The following is a 22,634-nucleotide window of genomic DNA, read 5'->3' on the forward strand; positions in this document are numbered from 1 at the left end:
AGCCACATAAGTTTTCTGCTCTAAAGTCATTAACTTGAACCTATTCATTATGTGCCTCATGTCTGAGTTTAAGAAGTCCTTATCTCACAGTATTTTTTAATATCCATTTTTTGTTGAATCTGATTAATCTATCAGATTCTAGTATATGAATATCAATAACAGAATGCAAGATCATTATCAGCTTACTGTCAGGCTTACCTAATGACAGAATAATAAAACAAGATCCTTTTTTTTGTTTTGCTTTTCTTTCTCATTTCATTTTAACAGACAGATACTTTCTATAAGAATCAAAAATAACTAGAAAGCATTAAGGGCTGAAACTACTTTCAGCCTTTAAAAATATAGGATATTCTAGAGAGTATTAAGGCCTTGATAGTTATCAGTGTTGTCAGTAAGCATTTGAATAAATATGGCCTCTTCATTTACAGTTTGATAAAGAGTACCTGTGCAAGTAATTGCCAGAAAAAGTGGACTAGCAAGAGACTTAAGAGGTTTACTCAGTTAAACAACAAAAAGCTCTCTGGACATCTTACAGCAGAAGCATTAAAGGCATTTTATTTGTATATGATTTTTGCATAATCCCTTATAGGAATTCAGATATTATTTGTTAAAATAAATTTATGTGTCCAAAATAGAAGAACTATGAGTATTCCCCTCCAAAATTTCCCTTCAGATTATAAATACTGCAGGTGTAGAGCAGTGGCACTCAGTCACACCAGCCTGACAATCATTTTCATTATAAAAGGCAAAATAAAGACATTCCACCACCATATTCAGAAGCTGTGACCTACTCAGTTTGACAGTCTGCTGTAGATGAAATTACAGCAATACAACATGAAAGAAGCAACAACTAATTGAGACTGATATCAGCTGTTGAGAACTTTAAACCACATAACATTATCATATAATGCACGTAGCCAAGGGCACATGTTAGCAGATAACTTGTATAACTATTCAGTCTAATCCACAGAGTTTAAAGGCATTTTCTAGCCATGGTTTCCTTTATTTAAGGTCCAGCAGCATCGAAGCAGGGTTCTCCAAGTAAGATTTCCACAAGTTAGAAAACCGGGCCATTGTAGCTCCGTCAATGATGCGATGATCAGCTGACCAACTCACATTCATTATTTGTGCTTTAAATACTTCACCTTTGCTATTAAACCGAGGAAGAACCTAAAAATCAGAGGAGGGACAAAACCAGAACTATTAAATGTAATATTTTCATTAGCAAATCTGCCTTTTTTGTTCTTGCTGATTTGTTGATCTAAATTAAAACATTTTGCTGAATTAGACAGACAGCAGTAGCACCATGCTAAAAACCAAGACCTTTCCACGACTTTTTGTGGTGTGGATTAGAATATATTGCAAGCCTGCATAATAAACAGTCACAGCCTTTTTCCACCATCATGGCAATACTGAAGTAGTAAGAGTTTTTCCTTACTCCAGAGTTTCTTCCTGAATAATTTATTGCACTTTCCTTAAAAGTGCAGTTTCCTTAAAGCACCTCTTAAAAATGCTCAGAGGAGGAACATATAAATAATTTCAGTTAATACTAATTTCATTTCCAGCACTGAGCTCCAATGTCTATATTAAAGAATTCAAACCTGAGATTCAGAAAATATAAAACTGCCTTCACATCCAAAATTCTGTATGGATACAGCTACCTGGCTTATGAAATTGAACTTCTTTTTCAGAATACTTCTCAAGTTTTCTCCCTGCTGATAGCAAAATTGCTATTGCCATGTTGCAAAACTTGCCGAACTGTATTTATATTGTTTCTTACTAATCCGAAGGCTAAACACAGATGTGAAAGAAACATAACAGGATTCTGGAAAATAAATATGAACCTTTGGTGTAAGAGACATCCAATTAAACATTTGGTGTGTGCATAGTCATTTTAAAAGACCACAAACTTTTCAGTCATGAGCTATGCATTTTCTCTGCAACAGACTCCATGTTCCATTTTCATTAAGATGACCTTAGCTAACACTCACATACTGAGATAAAGTTAATATACCTGTATCTTTCCAAGTGCTCCAATAGCTACTTCAGGAGGTAGTATCACTGGTTTGGCATAAGTGCCACCAATCTAAAAAAGAAAAAGGTGGGAATATTATTTAACAACTTTTTTAAAGCAGATTGTCTCTTGAATTAATTGCTACAGATTTTATTCTTTGAATATTAAACTTCAATAAAGTTGCATTAAACTTCAATAAAGTTGTATTAAACTTCAATAAAGTTGTATTAAACTTCAATAAAGTTGCATTTCAGCTCTCATTTTCCCTGTACTTACTGTGCCAATATTTGAAAGGGTGAATGTTCCCCCAGTGAGGTCACTTGTTCCCAGCTGGCCTGCAGAGCCCAAGGACTGGAGGCGATTTAATTCCACAGCAATGTCAAACACACTGCAGACTTGAACATTTTTCACGTTTGGGACAATTAAACCTTGCTCTGTGTCCATTGCAACTCCAATGTTGTGTGAAGCCTGCAGCAAGTGCCATTAACCAGACATTAATATAAGCTGTCAACATAAAAGGTATTTTAGGTAAAAAGCCACTTCAATCACATTTTCCTTATTTATCTTTTTAACTTGGAAAATTATTTAGTAATTTATTTAGTAAGCAACTACTGCATACAACTTTGAGGGGAGAAAGGATATAATTTTTTTTAAATTAGCCTCACACCTGCAAACTGTAAATTGATGTTGACAATTCCACCTTCAGAGAATACAAAGTCCTGGAATCAACTTCACAATGAAAACATTGCACTTTAGGATGATCATATGTGTAACAAAACATAAATAGCATATTTCAAAGACAACACTAAAATTAAAAATAAGGAAAAAAAGAAATTTGGTGTGTGCCTAGTCATCTAAAAACACCACAAACTTTTCAATCATGAGCTAGGGAGTTTCTCTGCAACAAAGGGAGACTCCATGTTCCATTTCCATTACAGATGACCTTAGCTAACTCTCTGTCCATTTATTGGAAGGAATATAAGGATGCTGAGAGATATTTATAAAACAGCACAAAAAAAGTTTGTACTGCAAGGTGCAAGTACACATCACCTAAGAAAATAGATACTTCCTTCCAAGAAGTATCAATCCAGCAGCTTGTATAAAACTATACAACTTTTATCAAGACTGTACTTCAATATAAAAGGGTTGAGTGTTGGAACAGCTGAACTACTGTGCACAAAAAACCCCAAAAATTGTTGTATTATATTTGAGATGTTCTCATTTTAAAAGCTTGGCCCATATTCAGGAGAAAAATAGGAAATTAATGTATTAATATGCATTTTTGAGGCAAGTCTGAATAACAAAGTGGCTCTTACCTAACAAACTAGTGAAATAAGGCCAACAATAAATCAAATCTAGATCTCAAAATCTGAACACACAAATTATTTCCCTGCACAACATCATAATTTAGTTCTTGTAATTAGCTCAGACATTCTGAAAGGCCCCTGTTAGACAATACTTTTCACTTTTTGCTCACAACATTTATCCACAGTTTACAAACCTTATATGTGACATTTTGACAGTTCTCATCCAAAGAAGCATTAAGAATGGGATACTGCAGCAATCCCAGAGAGGCTGCCTGTTAAATACAACAAAAGAAAATAAAATAGATTTTTATATTTTATGAGCAGAAAGCTCCATGGAAAAGAAGTAATGGTAGGAAAAAGATTAGATCAATAACAATATTAATTATATTGTTAATTATAAGTGTTTAGGTAGCACTCTGGGTGCAATAGCATTACCAGACTAATCTGTACATTCACTGCACATGAGTGCAACTGCCTGCTTTTCTGAACAACAGAAGGGACAACAGTCAGTGACCTAAGGGATTCCTTAGCAATACAAAGATTATAATAATAACACCAACAAGAACAATGATGCATTTCATATGACCTCAAAAAATACTGACAATTTCAAAAACTTGTTTTGTGTGATTCAAACACCTGGTGATGCTTACCTCCATATTAAATTATGCTGAAGGCACTCTTATCCTTTCCCATTAATATTTCAAAAAATTTCAATGACACTACATAACTCTACCTGCAATTCCAACTGTAAATTGGTAAGTGGCTCAATAGACAAAAAAAACCAGTTTTCCTATGATCTGCCATAACTCAGATGATAAGAGAGGTGCTCCAAACTTACAATCATTGAACAGATTTTGGCAAAACCTGTGTAAATACTCCATACAGAGCTCTGCTGCAGGCCTCACCTTTATGAAGAAAGGCATAAAGGAAAGCTTAACTCCACGGATTTCAGCTAGAGGTTTGAGCTCCTCTCGCAGCTGAACAAGTTGAGTCAAATCAATCTCATCAGAATAACCAAAGTGGGGGATCTTCAGGGCTGCACTCATAGTCTTTACCATGGCCTTCTGAAAACCTGGAAAATATTCATCGTCTTCTTTAACCAAAAAATGGGCTTCTGTGAAGTTATGGTGAAATTTCATCTGTTTCCATTAACCAAATTACACAACTTACAAAAACCAAACCAAAACCAAAGCATAAAGAACACTTACTGAGTTGTTCAGTTCATAGAACTCAATTTTGATAACTGTAATACTTCAGATTATATTACTGCATCTCCTATGTATGTATAAATTGGAAATCTGCATTATGCTTTCCAGCCTCACCAAATAAACACTGCTTGAAAGGCAAGTAAAATATTTTAATCTTCCCTTTTTAATGTGATTTTTTGTTACCTTAGTGTCTTTTATGGCACTGTTCTCCAGAACAGTTGTGAATGCTACTCACATAATAGTACAGTATGCTTTTACTAAACACTGATAATCACTTAAATTCACTGCACTTTATCAGTAATTGCATAATGATTCCTACCATGACAAATCCATGTTTAGGATTCCTACCTGTTTCAACACACACTTGAAGAATGAGCAAGTACAATTTGCAGCACAACTCCATCCAACCAAAACATGAATAAATATTTAATAAAATAATTTCAGCAGTGATGCTTCTTACAGAGAATGTTTTCCTAAATGCTCAGTTGCATAACAACCACATGAAACACACTTCTATCAAAGGAATCAGCTACTCACAGAGCAACAGGTACTGGAAGTCTACTGTGACCATGGTCTCAAGACTTTAATTTCATGATTTACCTGTTACAGGTTCAGTTTTATCTTTTCCTGCAAATGCAATGGGTCTGGAAACAGGAAGAGGGATTTTGCGTGCTTTGTCCTTTGGAGCAGCTGGCACAGCCTCTGCTTTCCGCTGAGGTGGGACAATTTCAGCCTTCGGTGATGGAGGCAAAATAGCTCCTGTTTGTTTGGCCAGGTAGTTGAGTATATCTTCTTTAAGGATTCTGTTATCCTTTCCTGTCCCAACAACTTCACTCAATTTAATCTGAAAAGTACATATCAAGCAGTGATTCTTTAGTTTTACAGCAACATAAAAATATCACATATTGTGAGCTATGGTTAAAAACTATTCCCACTTCTGATATAACATATTTGCAGTTTTCTGTTCCTTTCTATAATTTATTAGGTATTCAACATAGTTCAAATCATCCAAAAGTCCCACTAGGTATTTGACTGCATACTTCAAGGAGGAATTATGAATACTATTAACCTCCTAATTACCTCACACGACCAATAGTGAAGTATTAATTTGAGAAAAGCTATTTGTCATTTAATTCTCTCCTAAAAATGCATCATGAGCTTTCGAAACCAATGGAATATTCACAGGGAAAAAAGCAATGTAAAACACCACCTAGTATATCCTCTGCTCTAATACAAATCTGAAAAGCAAAACAAGGTGGTTTTTTTTTTTATTTTTCCCTCCTACTTTCTCTGTAGAGATTCTCAGCAATCTCCTCTGACAGTTTCTTATTTTTATTCTAGAAAGGTTTTCTTAGTCTTCAGCCTAAAGCCTCCTAACTGTCTTTTAAGCCCAGTAATTCTTCTTCAATCCACCATAATCATCAGAAAGCACAACCCTCTTCATTTCTACAGCAGTTCTCACACATGTAAAATGTATTTGAAAACAAGTGTTTCCTCTAGATCAGTGCTCTTCTAGTCAGCCAAACTGCCATAGAAAAGCTGGGTAAAATGCAGCAGGACCCGTTCAGCAAACCTACATTGTTCTCCATGGCCAGGCGACGAACTGCAGGGGTTGCTAATGTTTTGTGACCTTTTATCTCTTGGTGAGTGTGCTCTTCATGAGACATAGGAGGTGTTTCAACAACATCTTCTTCTGAGGCAACACCTGCAAACAAAAAGAAAAAAATTAACTTGACTACATTATAAGCATTTGTTAAATTCCAAACTCAACCATTCTGTGACAGTTGAAGCTTTTAAGATTTACTTTGAGTTAATGTGCATGGGAACACAGCTTGCTAAAGCTAAATATTCATGAGGAAATGTCTAGGCAATTTTAAACTTTCTCTACTCAAATTTCTTGACTTTATAAAGGGAAAATAATTTTGAAGATTTTCAGGAGGAAAAAGTAAGCTTCTCTGCCACTGATTGTTTTATGACAACAAACACAAAATATGCATGAGAAAAAAAATAGCTTACAATACCTTTTGAAGCATCAATTTCAATGTCCACTAGTGGTTTTCCAACAAAAGCAATATCATCTATGCTGTAGTGGAGCTTTCTGATGATGCCATCATAACGACTGGTGATAGTAACAGAGGCTTTGTCACTCTGCACCTCACAGATGCTGTCGAACTGAGACACACTGTCACCTTCCTTTATGTACCTGGGGAAAGACACAGGCTACTGGGAAACACAGTCAGGGTAAAAACCCGTTCTGTGTATTCCTTTGGTAGGTTCAGTAATATACATCCCACAACATGGAAGTGCATTCCAGATGAGAAAACAAATTCTACACACTGGATATATTTGCTACATGCATCTTGTCTGATACAGAACTCTTTGTTGGGTGAAACGGCAAAATGATTATGAATATCATTACACACATATTACAGTTACTTTAGTAAAGCAGAGTTTTCCTGTCAGATTATAAAGCACCTAAAAATAAGAATGAGCCCAGTTTAATCTGAATGCAAGGAAGTTGTTGGTTTCAACTTGTCAATATACGATCAGTTTCAGAAAGGAAATGGATAGTAGGGAACACTGTCTTCCATGCAGAGAGAGGTATTTGTACAAAGAACAACGCCTTTTAACACTGTATTCCTTCACTGTTCACTTTGATTTTGTTTAATCCATTCATTCCTGGCTTTTTACAAACAATTTAGAAGTTAAATCTTTTACTAAAAGCAATAGAGGAGGGGTACAGGATAAAATTATGTGTATTCTTTAGACTAGCCATTTGTTTCTAAAGCTAAGTAAACATAACAAAAGACAGGCCACCTGAACACAAAAAAAAAAAAATCAATCACTGAAGGAAAAGCCTATATACAGGTGCATCCCATTCCTTCCAATTTTTCCACTCACAAATATATGAGACTGAAAACAAAAAAAATAAAAAGCTTAGTAAGTACAAGGTTTTAAAATGTGCAAAATGAAACCTGAAAAACTTCACTAGTAACCCAAAAATATTCTCAAATAACTCATTGATCATACAGCTAAAGCTGCTAAACTACCTGCTGATCTCTTAGTGTATTTCCAGGAAAGCAGAGCTTACCATTCTTTTACAGTCACCTCTGTAATTCCTTCTCCAATGTCAGAAAGCTTAAACTGGACAATCTGACCACATGAAACTTGAAACAGAGAATAAGAAAATACAGCACGTTTAATATTAAATACAAGCTATCAGACAGAAAAATCTGAATGCATCAGAAACAGTCTACATACCAGCCATATGCAAACCTCTAACATAACACTCATAAAATAGCAAAATAAAAGAAATTATTTTATTATGAAAAAGATTACCAGCAGATGTTCTGAATAATCGCTGTTGATGACTAAACTTGAGGGCAGATTTGTCAAACACGCACACATATTTTGATTTTATAAAGCGAATGCTGCTGCACGATCTAACGCGATGAATGCAAACCTGGGGAGAAAATCTCAAGGGTTAATACAATGGAGGTAGAGCTCATTCAGTATTCCCCATCTAACAGCCATACTAAAATAGCTTCATCCTAGTCTGTATAAGACAGAAGTTCTTATGGAACACAATTACACTGAATGCATTCTTGAACATACAGTAAAACCCCCTTTACATCAGCAAAACCCTTGCCAGTTTTTAGCTTCATTCACTAACACAACACATGGGGAGATCAAAGCCACAGTGACATAACCAGTTAACAAAAATCATGACAGGATTTGGTGAGTGATTCATTGCCACTGTTTCTCTCAGGAATTAGCTTAATCAGGACAGGCACACAAAAAGCACACACACACTATCAACCACATCAGATATCTGAAATACTCCTGTCCAGGATGAATGCTGGAAGGTTTCCCTAGACTGCACAGAAAACCAGCATCTTTGTCCCATCAGAGGTTGATCAGAAGTACTAATCAGAAAGGAAATTCACAGCAGAGGGCCCAGAGAGTCGCCCTTTCATTTTTGTTCCTATACAGGACGCAATCATCTTCAAGTAAACATTATCTCAAATCAGCTTCAATGATATTTGCAGATAAGAAGTGGCCATGAGATGGTTTTCTTTTATGGTTACAATAATATCTATCCAGAAATCAACTTTAAAGGGTTTACAGAAATTTCTGAAAGATTCTTCAGACAAAACTTTATGCTTTAAAGCCTCTTGTAATCAGTCATGATTGTGATCATAAGCAAAGTTGGTAGTGCTTGCATTGACATAAGCAGGTATTTTATTAATCTCAACACAAGTTAGTTCAGACACGTCCTTATCCAGTAAAATTTATTAAATTTCATGTAATTCTAGTGTTATGTTGTCTTAAGAGTGCTGTAAAATTTATAAAAATAACAATTTCTCTGTAGATACTATCTCTAACTAATTTAGAGATATGAAAAAAATTCAGGTGCTACAATGTACCTCAAGTAGCTCAAAACTGTAAAATTTAGAAATTATCTTCTTAGAGGAGCCAGAAAACAGCACACCTGCATGGGAAAGTTAATTTTAACTTCTTGTTTAAAAAATCCTTTCAGTAATTACAGAGCATATGAAATTTCTTGTTTCCCTCCCACACCCCAAACTGTCCAACTATTTGCTATCACTTTTCACTGTTTAAAAAGTACATTATTCAGCAGGCCATACAATTCTGAACTGACACTGTACTCATATGCCGTATTATTTAACCCAGCACTGCAAGTTATATTTAATATCCCCTTTCTTTAAGGAACAAACATTTATACAACACAGTCTACCATGATGGACACAACAAAGTCATATCATTTGAGTTACCTTTCAGCCTGCCACTAAGATGGTACCTACTGATCTAGAATTAGTATTTTTCTAATTCCTATAACAAGCAAATAGAAAATCTTTTCATTAGTCTTCCAAACAACTTTCCATATTCAACAATCAGGTAACATGGCAATTTCAAGCTATGAAAAATCATGCTTTAGGAATACATTTAAAGCTCACATTAAATTAAAAAATTGGTATACAATGTACATCTTCACAATCCTATTTTTCATCTGTTTTTAATTCTGGGTTACTTCTCACTTGAAGGTTACATGTTTACATAAAAATGTTACCGAAAAAATTGTTTAACTAGATCTTTTTGTCACAAACTTGCAAAAACTCTTTTCTCTTTACACGACCCTAAATGAAAAACATTCAGTATTTACCTGTGAAGATGATCACAAGGAGCACATCAAATCTCTGAACTATTTCTAAATGTGAAGTTTCACAATGATTTCCATGTGATTTTTAACCTTTGGTTACCAATGCAGGTAGTGAATTAGTAATGCCACTGCCAAAAAAAGAGACTGGTGTTGTTATTGAAGAGTACCCATGCTGTTTCATATTATATCTGTAGGAATAATTCAAAACTACTGCATTTTTAAAAGCGAAATCTTTCTGATTTTCAGTTTTGCACATTCTCTACCAAAAAGTTGCTGTGCTAGTATGTTAAAGTAATAATACAGGACACAATCTCTTCATAGAGCAGCGCTCCTTACTAACAAGGAAAAAATTAAAATCCATTAAACAAAGAGACTGTGCTTACAATTTCAGCATTTAATCACCATAATACTGGTGTAATGCCAAACAAGGAAATAAAAATGGCACACAAAAGACAAAATTAGCTCTAATAGCCATAGCATACCCATCTACATATTTTGATGTCTGGAAAAATCTATCAGTTAACCCCAAAGATAACTGCTAGTACTAAGCTTGTTAATGTGGCTACTACTACACTAAACAGCAACTTAAAGGCAATACTGCCACAGCAAGGGAACACCTTTCCTGTGCAAGTCTGGCATGTGCAGAGTGACTCTGGCAAGAAGGACCCGAGGGCCCACTCGAGTGCCCCTCTGGGACTGAGGCCACCCAGCCTGGCTGACAGAGCCGTGTCTGACCCCAGCCAAGGGGCAGCTGAGTGCACTCAGGACAACTGCCCTGCCCCTCAGGTTCAGCTTTGGTTGTTTCCTTAAAAACAAGCCAACTCCGGTTGTCAAACTACCACTGATCCTGAAAATGTATGCTGGCCTCAGACCAAAATATTTTTAAGCAGCCTGCAGAGAACTGATTACCTGATGGAGTAACACTAAATTTCCAAGACCAATTGAACAATTCATGCTCACAGGCAATGACTTTGCATTAAAGGATACTGTCCTGCTGAACTCTCTCGACTTCTGTCCCACTGAGTCATTTTAATGAACATTTCCTCAATTAGATGTGTTTTGCATATATATTCTGTATTTCCAAGTATATATTTACCTATATACTAAAGCAACATCCCTGGTAATGTGTTTTAATCCAACGTCACCCTCATCCAAATACCTGGCACACATCCCAGTGTCCAGGTAACTGCCATTTCCCTACCACTTCACACAAAGCCCTCCTGGCTCAGATTCAAAATGTGCCTGCAGGAAACACTATAAACCAGCCAATTCTATAGTTCAGCATGTACATAGATAAGATGAGCATTTTCATCTTATCAGAATCTCCCTCAGTATTTAAGAGTAGAAGGTTAGAAACACAACTTAAAAGAAAGTGCTATTTTCAATGCTCCTAATTAGTAAAATTATTTATGAATACTTATAAGTTACTGGCTGAAAACCAGGTTACAAAAGTATCACTTAAAAATTCCTCATGATTATGCTTTAAAATTACAATATGAACTATAAAGAGAAACTGGAACTGATCCTTAATTTTGTTTCTAAATTTCAAAAATTATTTCTTCTCTGACATCCCACAAAATAGGGATGACACAATTGGAAACCAACACTCTTCACAATAGCAAGAAGACTATAATACAAGAAGACAGAAGAATACATGAACTAAGCGTATGTTCACAAAATTGTAAGTATCTCAAAAAGGCAACCGAGTAGATTCACTTCTCATGGCAAGGTATCTCAACTACTTTTCAAGTATCAAGACTCCTGGGATTCAAAGAAATGTTTCCCTTTTTTGTCCGTGTATCCACACCGTCTCCGTGCAGATGCGGTATGCAAAGGGAGCTGCTGCGTGGGCGGAGAAGCGGTGATGGCAGAGCAAGGCACAGGCAAAGCAGTAATGGGATGACTTAGAAATAACAGAAGAGGAGGATGTCACTGTCTTATTACAGAAAGGCACACGTTTCTTTCACAGGGAGCATGGGCAAGAGCAGCGGGGGAGAGGGGGCTAGCTCTGGGGGTCCCTGTGCAGCGCGGGGCGGGCGGTCCCAGGCCCTGCCGGGGTCTCGGTCAGCTGCGCGGAGCACGGGGAGCGCACAGCGGGGAGGGAGCTGAGGCGCTGCCCGGCCCCGGACACCGCCGAGGCGACAGCTCCGCGAGCGCGCCGCGTTTGCAGAGGCGCGGTGCGCCCGCCGGACGGCAGGAGCAGCGCTCGGGGATGCCACGAGCGATCTCTCCCGCCCGGCCGGCCGGGAGCGGCGCCGCCCGCGGGGTCCCCGCTCCCCTTACCAGGCGCCCCGCGGCTCGGCAGCTGCTCCTCAGCGCGGTCACGGCCGCCATCTTACCCCGGGCAGAACGGCCCCGCACACACCCCCGGCACAGCCAACCGGCGGCGGCCGCGCCGCCACAGCCAACCAGGAGCGGGCGGGGGCTGCGGGCCGCGGGCGGTGCTCGGGGCCCGCACACGCCCACGGGAGGGACCGCGAGAGCATTCCCTGTGCGGGGCTCCCGGGCCACAGCCGCGGGTGGCGGTGCACGGCATGCGGCTTCCCCGGGCCGCAGTAGCGGGAAGGGCAGCGCGAAGAGCCCGGCCATTCCCCATACACGTGTAATAGAGTCCCGAGCGCCCCTGCCAAAGAAACACGCCCGTGTCTGTGGTTCTGCGTGAAGGGTGATTGTAGCCGGCTGGGGGTCGACCTCTTCTCCCAGGTGACGATCGACAGGGCATAGTCTTAAGATGGGCCAGGGGAGGTTTACGTTGAACATTAGGGAGAATCTCTTCACAGAAAGGGTGATTAGACATTGGAACGGGCTGCCCAGGAAGGTGGTGGAGATACCGACCCTAGAGGTGTTTAAGGAAGAGACTGGACGTGGTACTTAGTGCCATGATCTGGTTGACATGGTGGTATTCGCTTATAGGGTGGACTTGATAACCTCAGAGGTCTTTTAAAACCTAATTCATTCTGTGATTCTGAGGAAAACTAGCTCGTAACGAGGAGGGCAGCAGTCCGGCCGCTCTCCTCCGGCGGCAGCGCTGTACTCATGGCTCTGCTCTCTGGTTGTCACCGCTCCGGCCCTCGGGACAGGGGAAAGGCATTGCCTCCTGCGGAGCGCGGTCAGTACAGCGGGAACAATGGAACTACCCCGGGCCCCTGCTTGAGCGCCGAGCCCGCCGGCTGCTCCTCCCCGCGGCGGAGCCGCCCCGACCAACCCCCGGCGGGCGGGCAGGGAGGCGCCTCCGCTCTGCGCCTGCCCGGCACCGCCGCCCGCCCCCAGCACCGGTACCGCAGCATCCCGGGCGCGCCGCCGCCGTCAAGCGTTCCTGGCCCCGGGGCTGCTTCGCCGAGGGCTCGCCGTGTTTAGGGCCCCGCCGGGATCCCATCGGCGTGGCCTCTGCGAGAGACACCGGTCATCCCCAGCCATGGACGGGGATAGGGTGGAGATAGACGGCGGGATCATGGAGGGGGTGAGCGCAGCGGGCCGCGGCTTACCTGGCACCGGGCAGCGGTACGGGCCAGCCGGGTGGGAGGGAAGTGCCGTAGCGCCTGACGAGCGCCATTTCTCCGTGCAGGGCGGGCAGATCCTGCGGGTGTCCACGGCGCTGAGCTGTCTGCTGGGGCTGCCGCTGCGGGTGCGCCGGATCCGCGCCGGGCGGAGCCAGCCCGGCCTCAGGTGAGACCCTCCCGGGCAGTCCCGCGGCGCTCAGCCGGTCACTTACGGCGTGTGGGGCCCTGCCGGGCTGGGGCACGGCCACGCAAGGCCTCGGCTGCTCTCGTCTGAAACGTTTGCTTTTCCATTGCTTTAAAAGAGCCTTTTTGCTAGAAAATCCCGTCTGTGGCTCTCAAGGAGTGAGGGGGAACGCTGCGGCGTGAAGCGGGCTCGGTTCTCTTGCCGGTGCCCTCAGCGCGGGTCCCGCCCCGGGCCGCACGCAGGGCAGGTGAGGGCGCGGCCCGGCCGCTGCCTCGGAAATGGTTCCACAGGTGCTGAGAGGAACACGCTTTGAAACAAGGAACACACTGATGTAGTAAGCATAGCTTACCGAGAGTACAGTGCTAAGAACAGTTAGTGCGTATCCTAGTGCTGATACAGTTAGCGTATTTCCAGTGTTACGAACAGTTGGTGCATTTCCTATTTAGATTACCCTAACAAATGGAAACAAGCGCAAGGCAGGTACATAGTAAACCTCTTAATTCTGTTGTAGCACTGCAACCGGTTCTGGCTCAGCCAGTGTTGCCATCGTTATCCCACTGCATTTCTGTCCAAGCATTTATCACATTAGGACAAGTGGCTGCTCTTGCATCTCGTCTATCTGTCTTGGGCCCATTCTAGTGGAAAAGATACCAGAATCCTGCATATCCCAGTATGGCCTGAATGCTACTCCTTTGACTCCTGTGATCTCAAGTACTGTAGCAACCAGAGTGAATTTCTGGTCCTTGTCTGATCCAAAATTTGCAGCTGTAGTTTTTTAGTCGGAGTTCAGTGGTTGTTTTAATGTAACATAAGCATGTAGTCTACTTGTATGTGTCTTTAAAGTGTATTGTCTCTCTAAGACCTCAGCATCTGTCTGGATTGGAGATCATTAGAGATTTGTGTGATGGGAAGCTGAATGGTGGAGAAATTGGCTCAACAGAAATAACCTTCACTCCAGGGAAGATCAAAGGTGGAACCCATGTCGCAGATACAAAAACAGCAGGGTATGTCTTTGTACACCAGCTTCTGATAACTTTAAAATTATCACACTGAGGGGGGAGGGGGGGTGAGAGAGGAAAGAACATTTATACTTTGGTAGTGACCCAGGATATGTGACCAAAGAACATGTAGTATAGGCAGGATATGCATGAAGTACATGTGAAGTTTAAAAGTATGACTGATATAAAAGCTGAATGCTTCGTTCATGTAATGAAAAAAGTAGCTGCCCACGTCTTTAAAACTTCAGGTGTAATTTCCTCACATTAGTGTGTTACATACCAGACCAAATGCATTAAATTAGATAAGTATCTCACATCCATGAGGTCTGACATAAACCCCATATAATAAGGTAAATTTTGACATTTTACTTATGCTCATAGTAGCACAGTATGTCATATTGCTCTTTTGGAAATGGGAACATATTCATGTATTAAAATGTCACTGCTGCCTAAACCTTTTCGGCTACCTAAACCCACAGTTTTCATCACTATAGTAAAGAAGATACATAACTTTATTTCAATTGGATCTATTAAAAATGCAATTATTGTGAAACGAAAATTTTCATATTTAGGCTTGCTAAGGACATGAAGTTTTAAAGTGATATCTTTTAAGACTAATAAGTTTATAGATAATTTTAAAAATAAAATACAAAAGTAAATGTTCTGTAAAATGTTCTTTGATATATAATGATTCTATGGGTTATGAATGTATGAACATTGGAGTATCTTACAATTGCTTTTAGGAGTGTGTGTCTGCTGATGCAGGTAGCAATGCCCTGTGTGCTGTTTGCTGCTTCCCCATCAGAGCTTCATTTAAAAGGTGGGACTAATGCGGAGATGGCTCCTCAGATAGACTACACAGTCATGGTAGGGAGAAGTTCCTTTGCCTTGGTGCCTCTTCCCTGAACGTGTGTGCAATGTAACTGCTGCTCCTCTGTTGCTCTCACTGCGAGTCTGTTTGTGATTATGGAATTAGGCATGGAATATAACACTGTTAGTGTACTGGATGTAGAGAGCAACTGGTGTTTCATGGAATTTCCTGAAATGGCAAATAGTCTCTTTGGTTTTAATTACTACAGAAAATTTCACTTAAAATGTATTCTTTTTTCTAGAAGTGCTGTGAATTACTCTTCTTTTTTTCTGTAACAAAATCCTTTTACACAAAGTGACATTGAGAATGAAGTATGAGGAATGTCAAATAAGCTATATGAATGAGACTGGCTATCTTTTTTTTTTTTTTTAATAATGCAACTGAAATTTTTGTGTTGAGCTTTTTTTTTTGTTTTGTTTGTTTTTTAAGATTGCATAACATAGTGGGAAATTATCAGTGCAAAATAAATTCACTCTGTGTTTTTATATGTTTATTTTTCAGGTTTTCAAGCCAATAGTAGAAAAGTTCAATTTCACATTTAAGTGTGACATAAAAAGGAGGTGAGTTGTGGAGCCATGCAGCAGAGCTGGGCCTTACTGAACCCATGTGTGAGCAGAGGCACACACAAGGGGCTCTCAATCAAACTGAGGGGTGAATTTATAATACATGAACTAATCTGCATTAGCTGCCCCTGTGTGTACTGTCACATATGATGAATGGGATAGGGCTCTTGGCTGTCTTTTCTTTTCATTGCTGAGGCTACAGCTGCTGTGTAATGTTTCCTGTTGGCTCCCCTGAGGGGAGTACATGCTGAACAGGCAGTGCATTACTGAGCTTTTTCCAAGGAGCCAGTTAGGTTGGTGTTAGGCAGTTAATCAAATGTGAATTACAGAGGATTACTGTTAAAGAGCCTAATTCTATTATAAGGGTTTCTAAAGCACACATCAGGAAAATTTGTATGTACAATAACAGGGAACATAAAAATACATAGTAAAATATGTGAAGAGCCTCCTGGCCCTTTTTTTGGTTTCCTTGTGATCATTGCATTTAATTATGTCCAATTATTGTTTCTAAATAGGGGCTACTATCCTCAAGGAGGTGGTGAAGTTGTGGTCCAGATGTCTCCAGTCAAAGAGCTGAGCCCAATAAACTTAACAGAACGTGGCACAGTGACAAAGATTTATGGAAGGGCATTTGTTGCCGGAGCGCTGCCTATCAAAGTAAGTGCTCATCATGGCTCTGGTAGCATCCAACTTTATAAAAGCTATATAAAATTGCATGCAATCTGCTCATCATTCCTCCACTCTCCTGTCTTTTGCAGTCTTACACAAGCTAAGCAACGTTATTAAATGGTTTTAATTATTGAGGCTGTGAAATATTATATTGGACATACCTAAAATTCATTAATTACACAGCAGTGTAAAGCTAAAACAGGAAATGAGAACTGTGTCCTCATCCTTCACAGGACTGTTCGAAAGTCTTTGGCATATACTGAGGGATACCTTATATCTGATTTATATATTCTTCATATTCATGTGCATTATTTTAAATCTGAAATTAGGACCCTTGTTCATAAATTTATGAGCACTGTAATAGGTGGAGGCCAGTCTGCAACAAGTTTTTCAACCATTGCTAGGGGTATTAGAACAAGTTAAGGGTAGGTTTAGCCAAAAATAAAGGGAGAAAAATTTGCTCCTTTATATCTCCTCCTTTCTATTCTTCCTGTCCTGAGTACTGGGATCTCCTTGAGGTTCCTTCTCACATATAGGCTAGGAATTAGTAGAGGAAGGAAGAGGAGAAGCTGAGTTAATTTTTGAAAAACTGTGGACTGCTGGTTTTGGTCTTAAAATGTCCAAGTATGTGAATATAGCTGTGATTAGATCACAGGAACGGGATAAGCTCCATATGTCCCCATTTGCTTGTAATGTAAAATTGTTAATCTATGTATTCTCTCTTACAGAGAATATTCTGTACATAATAATTGTGGGGTGGGGTTTTTGCACTTGGTTTTGGGATGGGTTATTTTTAGAATCCAAAGTTTTGCAAGAAGACTAAAATAAAATTTCTTTCTCTGTGAATGAAGAAAAGTTCTTGAATTTCTATTGATATTGATATTTCTACATACATTTCTAAAGCTGTCATTTGTACAGGATTTAATGTTACCTTAATTTTTTAGAAAAACTTTCAGAAAAAAATCACATTCAGTTCTTGCTTGTAGGGGTTTATAACAATCCTTTGTTTTTCTAATTAATAAAGGGTTAATTCGGGGATTAACTGTAATAATTGAATTTATGAGGAAAAGGTATTGCTGTATTACATAGTTTAATTACTGGGTTTATGTCTTGTCTTGTTAGCTGGCAAAAGACATGTCAGCAGCAGCAGTGAGATGCATCAGAAGAGAAATCAGAGACCTGTACATTAACATTCAGCCTGTCAGAGAACCTGATGATCAAGCTGTTGGGACTGGAAGTGGAATAATGTAAGATGAGTCCAAGCTTTCTATTGTTACTTCTAATGTTTTTGGTTAATTAGCTGGATCTTGATTACATATCCGATAAATAAACTGTAATATGAGGGATTTTGATTTTACTTATTTTTGGTTTTCTGCTTAGTATTGTTGCAGAGACGTCAACAGGTTGTTTGTTAGCTGGGTCATCACTTGGCAAGAGAGGTAAGAATTCCATGAATTCTTTGAGACTTAATTTAATATACCAATGAGACAAATAGGAATCTGAAGTATCATCTCTATAAAGATCTGATGCTCTGAATGTTTAATTTTTAAATACATGCTTTTAGAAATAAAGGACAACAGAAATGAGCAGATTTAAAACACAGTAAATGGAAATTTACAAAAATTACAGAACTGTTAACTTTACCTTGTACCAGAATGGAGAATCACTGGAAATATTTCTGAACTTTAGGAGCATAGACTTTGTGTTTTACATTTGAAGTTTTTGCTCAAGAGTGAATCTAGATTAAAATGAATGGAAGTGATCTTGGTTTTAAATTATTTGAATCAAATGTTTTTCTGACTAAATGAAGCTACTTTCTCTCCACTGCTTAGGAAGTATGAACTATATATGAGCATAAGATGGGAAGGGTTTTTATAAGCAGACATTTGAGGCAAGAGCATTAGGTTTAAAGAAAAGAAGATCTAAAAAGTTGACAATTTCTTGGGTTGCTTTCTAGGTTTTCTTTTTTTTTACTTTTAAAACTTTAAATAGTAATTTTCAGCTTTCTGATTTCTCTCTTAGGAAAGAATGCTGACAAGGTTGGCATTGAAGCAGCTGAGATGCTGCTTCAGAATCTTAAACATGGTGGAACTGTAGATGATTCTCTGCAAGACCAAGTAAGGTTCCTACATGTGTTTACATGAAGTTGAAGTAGCAAGGACATGCATGCACTACTTGTAAACAATATACATCTGAATAGGGAAGGAACAAGATGTTAGTTAGTAGTCTCAGAGATTTGTAGTCACAACATCACTAGAATTAGCAAATTACATACAGTTTTTAGGAACCACAAATGCTTTTAGCATTGCACCAACCCTTTCTCTAACCCTCAGTAAGTATGGAAGAAAGAGGCAGGAATTTGCTTCTATTTGGCATTCCATGTAGTGCAGTGATAATAGCTCCCTCCTTACATATATAGATTGATACTAAGGGAAGGCACTAGAGAATATCTAGGACATGCTCCCAATTATCTTGTTCCCCTAATTTCATTTGATAATGAAGGCTCTCCACTGCCTTATCTTAGCCTGATAAGAATCTTGGGCTGGTTTAGCTAGGATGATGCTAACTCTTAGCTGGAAACACCTGGGCACACATTAATTTTATGTAGTATAATAAGTGTTTGGGTTTTGGACTCAGCCTACCGTTCTCAAAGCATGCAAGTACCATTGATGGGTACAAGCCACAGCCAGAGTCACTGTGTGTGGGAACTGCACAGAGTTAATTGCACCTTGCAGTATTCTTGTTATGGTGATGTTTTTAAGTCAAATCAAAGGTTTTTAGATGTCTGTCTGCTAAATATGTGATCAGGAAGTGCTGGAATTAAAGTACCTCTTCCTGAGTTTCTCTCCATGTGGGTAAACTACTAATCTGGAGTCTGATGTGACTTTGGGGAATTTTGGGGTAATACGGTGGGGGAGAGCCAAGTTAAATGTAGTAATAGGAATTAAGGGCCAGGAATTCAGTAATAGGAATTCAGGGGCAAACTCCACTGTGGAAAAGTAGCTCTTCTGTAATAGGCATTACAGTAGCAATCTCTGAATTTCTAGAGCGGTGGTTCACTCTTCAAAGTCAGCTTCATGAACTTTTGTGAAACTTGGAAGACTAAATTTTTATATTAACAGACATTTTGCATGTTTTAGTTGGGTTTTTTTAATCAATAAATTCCTAGAATCTGAAAAATTATTTAATAATTACCTTTCCCTCCCTTTCAGCTGATCATTTTTATGGCATTAGCAAAGGGAGTGTCTAGAGTGAAAAGTGGACCAATCACACTTCATACTCAAACAGCTATACACTTTGCAGAGCAGCTAACAAAGGTGAGTCCAAACATTCAGGAAGTTTTACCTATCAATTTTCTTCCAGTAACTTGGCAATGTACAGTTCATCAGGCAGTGTGAGCTGAACTTGATCATAGAGGACAAGCATTGATAAAACAATTGCTATAGTATTTACCTGGGAGTTTTCCTGTAGAAAGTGAGCATACTCTGGAGTTAAAGGCTTTTAGAATAATTAGATACTTTTACCACATTTATTTAAATGGATTTTTAAATTAAATCTGTCAAAGCTGTAATAGCATAAATATGTGGCAGAACAATTATTGGGTATCTGATACTCAATATTTAAACTGCTGTATGTGATAACTTAATTAGTGTTGTATTTCTAATCCTCTTCTAGGCCAAATTTACTGTGACAAAATCAGAAGAGGAAGACCCTGGTAATGATACCTACATCATTGAGTGCCAAGGAATGGGGATGATAAACTCAAATTTACAGTGTTAAAAAAAGAAAGAAAAGGCAGCAAGCTGCCAAAAGCAACACTCAACATACCTCAGTGATGTATTGCACTACACTTCATTGGATGTATGATCTGCCTGAAGAGGAGGAGCCTTCTGTCACATCAGAGTGATTTAACTTGAAGGTTGATGTCAGTCTTTTCCTTGGTATGGTGAAAATCTGTCATGTGAAAAATGAAAACTTTACTTTGTTTTTTTTTTACTATTAGCAGCAAAATGAGTAGCAACAGGACAGCAAAAGGCATATACTGTATGTATGCAAGAGCTTCAGTTAGAGGCTTTGAACTTTACCTAAATAGAAAATAACTATTTTAGTTCAGTATTTCTTTCACTTTTAAAAACTGTAAGTTTTGTTCTCTGGAAGCCTTCATGTTATGAGGTACATGGAATGAAATGCACCATCAAATCTGTATTGCTGTTCTTCCTTAGCCATTTGCTAAATAATAAAGCAGTATCACCCTATAACAGGCTGGTATTTATATTTGCTGTTATGTCAGTAGGTTATGCTTGGGTTAAATAATAAAGCAGTATCACCCTACAGGCTGGTATTTATATTTGCTGTTATGTCAGTAGGTTATGCTTGGGAAAGGTGGATACAAAATAACTTTCCAGCAGCATAGTTTATTTTTCCCCTTACACAAAGAAGACTAAATGCATAAGATAATCTTTTAAATCTTTTTTCATCTATTGTATAATAGATGCTCAGGCAAGCTAAATCAATGTACCACATTACATCCCAGACACCAAGTATTAACTCCATGATTTGATTTTATTTTCTAGCTACAGTTGTCCTTGTCACTTAGCATACTAACTGAGGCTACATTTTCACTGAGGTGGTGTTCTTTTTGAGGGGAGTACTTAATTTCAGCTGACAGTAGGGTGCTGTTGAACACACATATAGACACAGTACCTATGTGTATGGACATGGAGCACTTTAAATACACACAATTTGTGTAGGCATATAAAACCCAGGGGTGTTGTCCCCTATCTGGGCATTAAGTAAAGAAGAGCTTCTACCAGGCTGGTGTTGATCATGCTACAAAAACTTTCTCTAAAGTAGAAGGAAGAAAGAAGTAGGGCACCATTGGTTTTGCATATGAAGACCCTAATCAAGGAGTTGGAATCACTCAGCCAAAACAGTATAAATGCACTCTGGAAGCTGGAATTGATTTCCAAGTTTCTCAGCCCATCCTGCAGCCATTGTTCTAAGATTTTTTTTTTCCCCTCAGTTGTGACTATTGAATCTAACTGCTAAAGATGCAACTTGAGGTATTGTTTGCTGTACTAATTAAGATAATTACTTAATGCATTACTGTACATTTCTAATACCAGGAAAAACCTTCGCTAATATCCAAAAAAGTTCACCAGCTATCTACTTAACAGTATCTGTCTTCTTAGGGTTTTCCCTGTAGTGCAAAGGAATGCTATTAATTTCCAACTAATTATTTTTCTCTAGTACTGGGAGTAGTCTGAAGGGGGCAATAGTAACACACTGAAGTAATTTTGGAACACAGACTCTACATCCTTTGAGGAACACCTCTCTCAGTTACTCAGCTGTGCTGGTAATGATTATCTGTTTTTCCTTTTTTTAAGAATTCTGAATGTATTAAAAAAAAAAACCTTGAAAGAAAATCCCAAAGAAATTGCTGTCTGTGCTTAAGAAAACAAGATCTTAAAACCACATTTGAATGGATCTTTACCTGTTTTCAGTATTCAAAAGGTTAATATGCTTGACTTGGTATTTGAATGTACAGACTTTGTTACCAATGAAAGTTTTAAAAAATATTTTTAAAATATATTTTTTAAAAATCACTAAATAAACCAAAATTCAGTTGAACAAAAAAATCTCATTGAAAAATTGAAGTGCAATTTTTGTCTTCCAGACATAGAAAAACATGTAAGTGCTTTTTCAGCCAATACATTTAACAAAGATTAACAAATCCAGGTTACCAGTGATGCCTTGAACAGAGGCTAGAACAGAGGCTAGACAGAGCTAAAGGAATAAAGTAGGTGTTTTTTAAAAAGGCTTTGAAAGGATACACCTTGGGCAGTACAAGAGGCTCCACCCAAGATGGATGCCAGGTCACAAGTTCACACCTTTATATGAGTTTTGGTCCATTTACAGACTGGGGTTAACTGTCCAATTACAGCTCCAGGTTCTGCAGTCCCATCCTCCCAGATGGCTCTCCTCAATTCGCCGTGGTTTGCACTTTTTGGGCCTGAAGCTCCAACACTGTCCTTCGATGTCAGGCTGGAAAAGGATTGCTTTGTCTGACTAAACTGTGAAGAGAACTTGCTGACACTTCATATGAAGTTTAGAGTTATACACTAATGCAGTACAGAA

The 22,634-nt window shown here is 39.0% G+C and overlaps 2 protein-coding genes across 3 annotated transcripts; one reads left to right on the forward strand and one right to left on the reverse strand.

Annotated features, from left to right (window-relative positions):
- Positions 1-534: 534 nt before the first annotated feature.
- On the reverse strand, positions 535-12,086 carry DBT (dihydrolipoamide branched chain transacylase E2). 2 transcript variants are annotated; one of them, XM_041421427.1, is made up of 11 exons: positions 11,995-12,086; positions 7,869-7,992; positions 7,621-7,696; positions 6,551-6,732; positions 6,107-6,234; positions 5,130-5,373; positions 4,227-4,393; positions 3,516-3,593; positions 2,291-2,482; positions 2,015-2,086; positions 535-1,170 (listed from the first exon to the last, which is right to left on the reverse strand). In XM_041421427.1, the coding sequence occupies exons 1-11, from the start codon at positions 12,043-12,045 to the stop codon at positions 1,003-1,005; spliced, it is 1,482 nt and encodes a 493-aa protein (XP_041277361.1). In that variant the 5' UTR covers positions 12,046-12,086; the 3' UTR covers positions 535-1,002. The 2 variants fall into 2 exon arrangements, with proteins under 2 accessions (XP_041277361.1, XP_041277362.1); XM_041421428.1 differs by lacking the exon at positions 11,995-12,086 and adding an exon at positions 8,957-8,975.
- A 241-nt stretch (positions 12,087-12,327) lies between these two features.
- Positions 12,328-20,752, forward strand: RTCA (RNA 3'-terminal phosphate cyclase). Its single transcript, XM_041421462.1, has 12 exons — positions 12,328-12,414; positions 12,792-13,171; positions 13,277-13,377; positions 14,256-14,399; positions 15,137-15,260; positions 15,766-15,824; positions 16,343-16,484; positions 17,619-17,743; positions 17,877-17,935; positions 18,519-18,613; positions 19,709-19,813; positions 20,172-20,752. Exons 2-12 carry the CDS (start codon positions 13,127-13,129, stop codon positions 20,274-20,276), a joined length of 1,104 nt encoding a protein of 367 aa, XP_041277396.1. The 5' UTR covers positions 12,328-12,414; positions 12,792-13,126; the 3' UTR covers positions 20,277-20,752.
- The last annotated feature ends 1,882 nt before the right edge of the window (positions 20,753-22,634 follow it).

Source organism: Onychostruthus taczanowskii, unplaced genomic scaffold (genome assembly GCF_017590055.1).
Source record: "Onychostruthus taczanowskii isolate IOZ18803 unplaced genomic scaffold, ASM1759005v1 scaffold7, whole genome shotgun sequence".
NCBI classification, from domain to species: Eukaryota; Metazoa; Chordata; class Aves; order Passeriformes; family Passeridae; genus Onychostruthus; species Onychostruthus taczanowskii.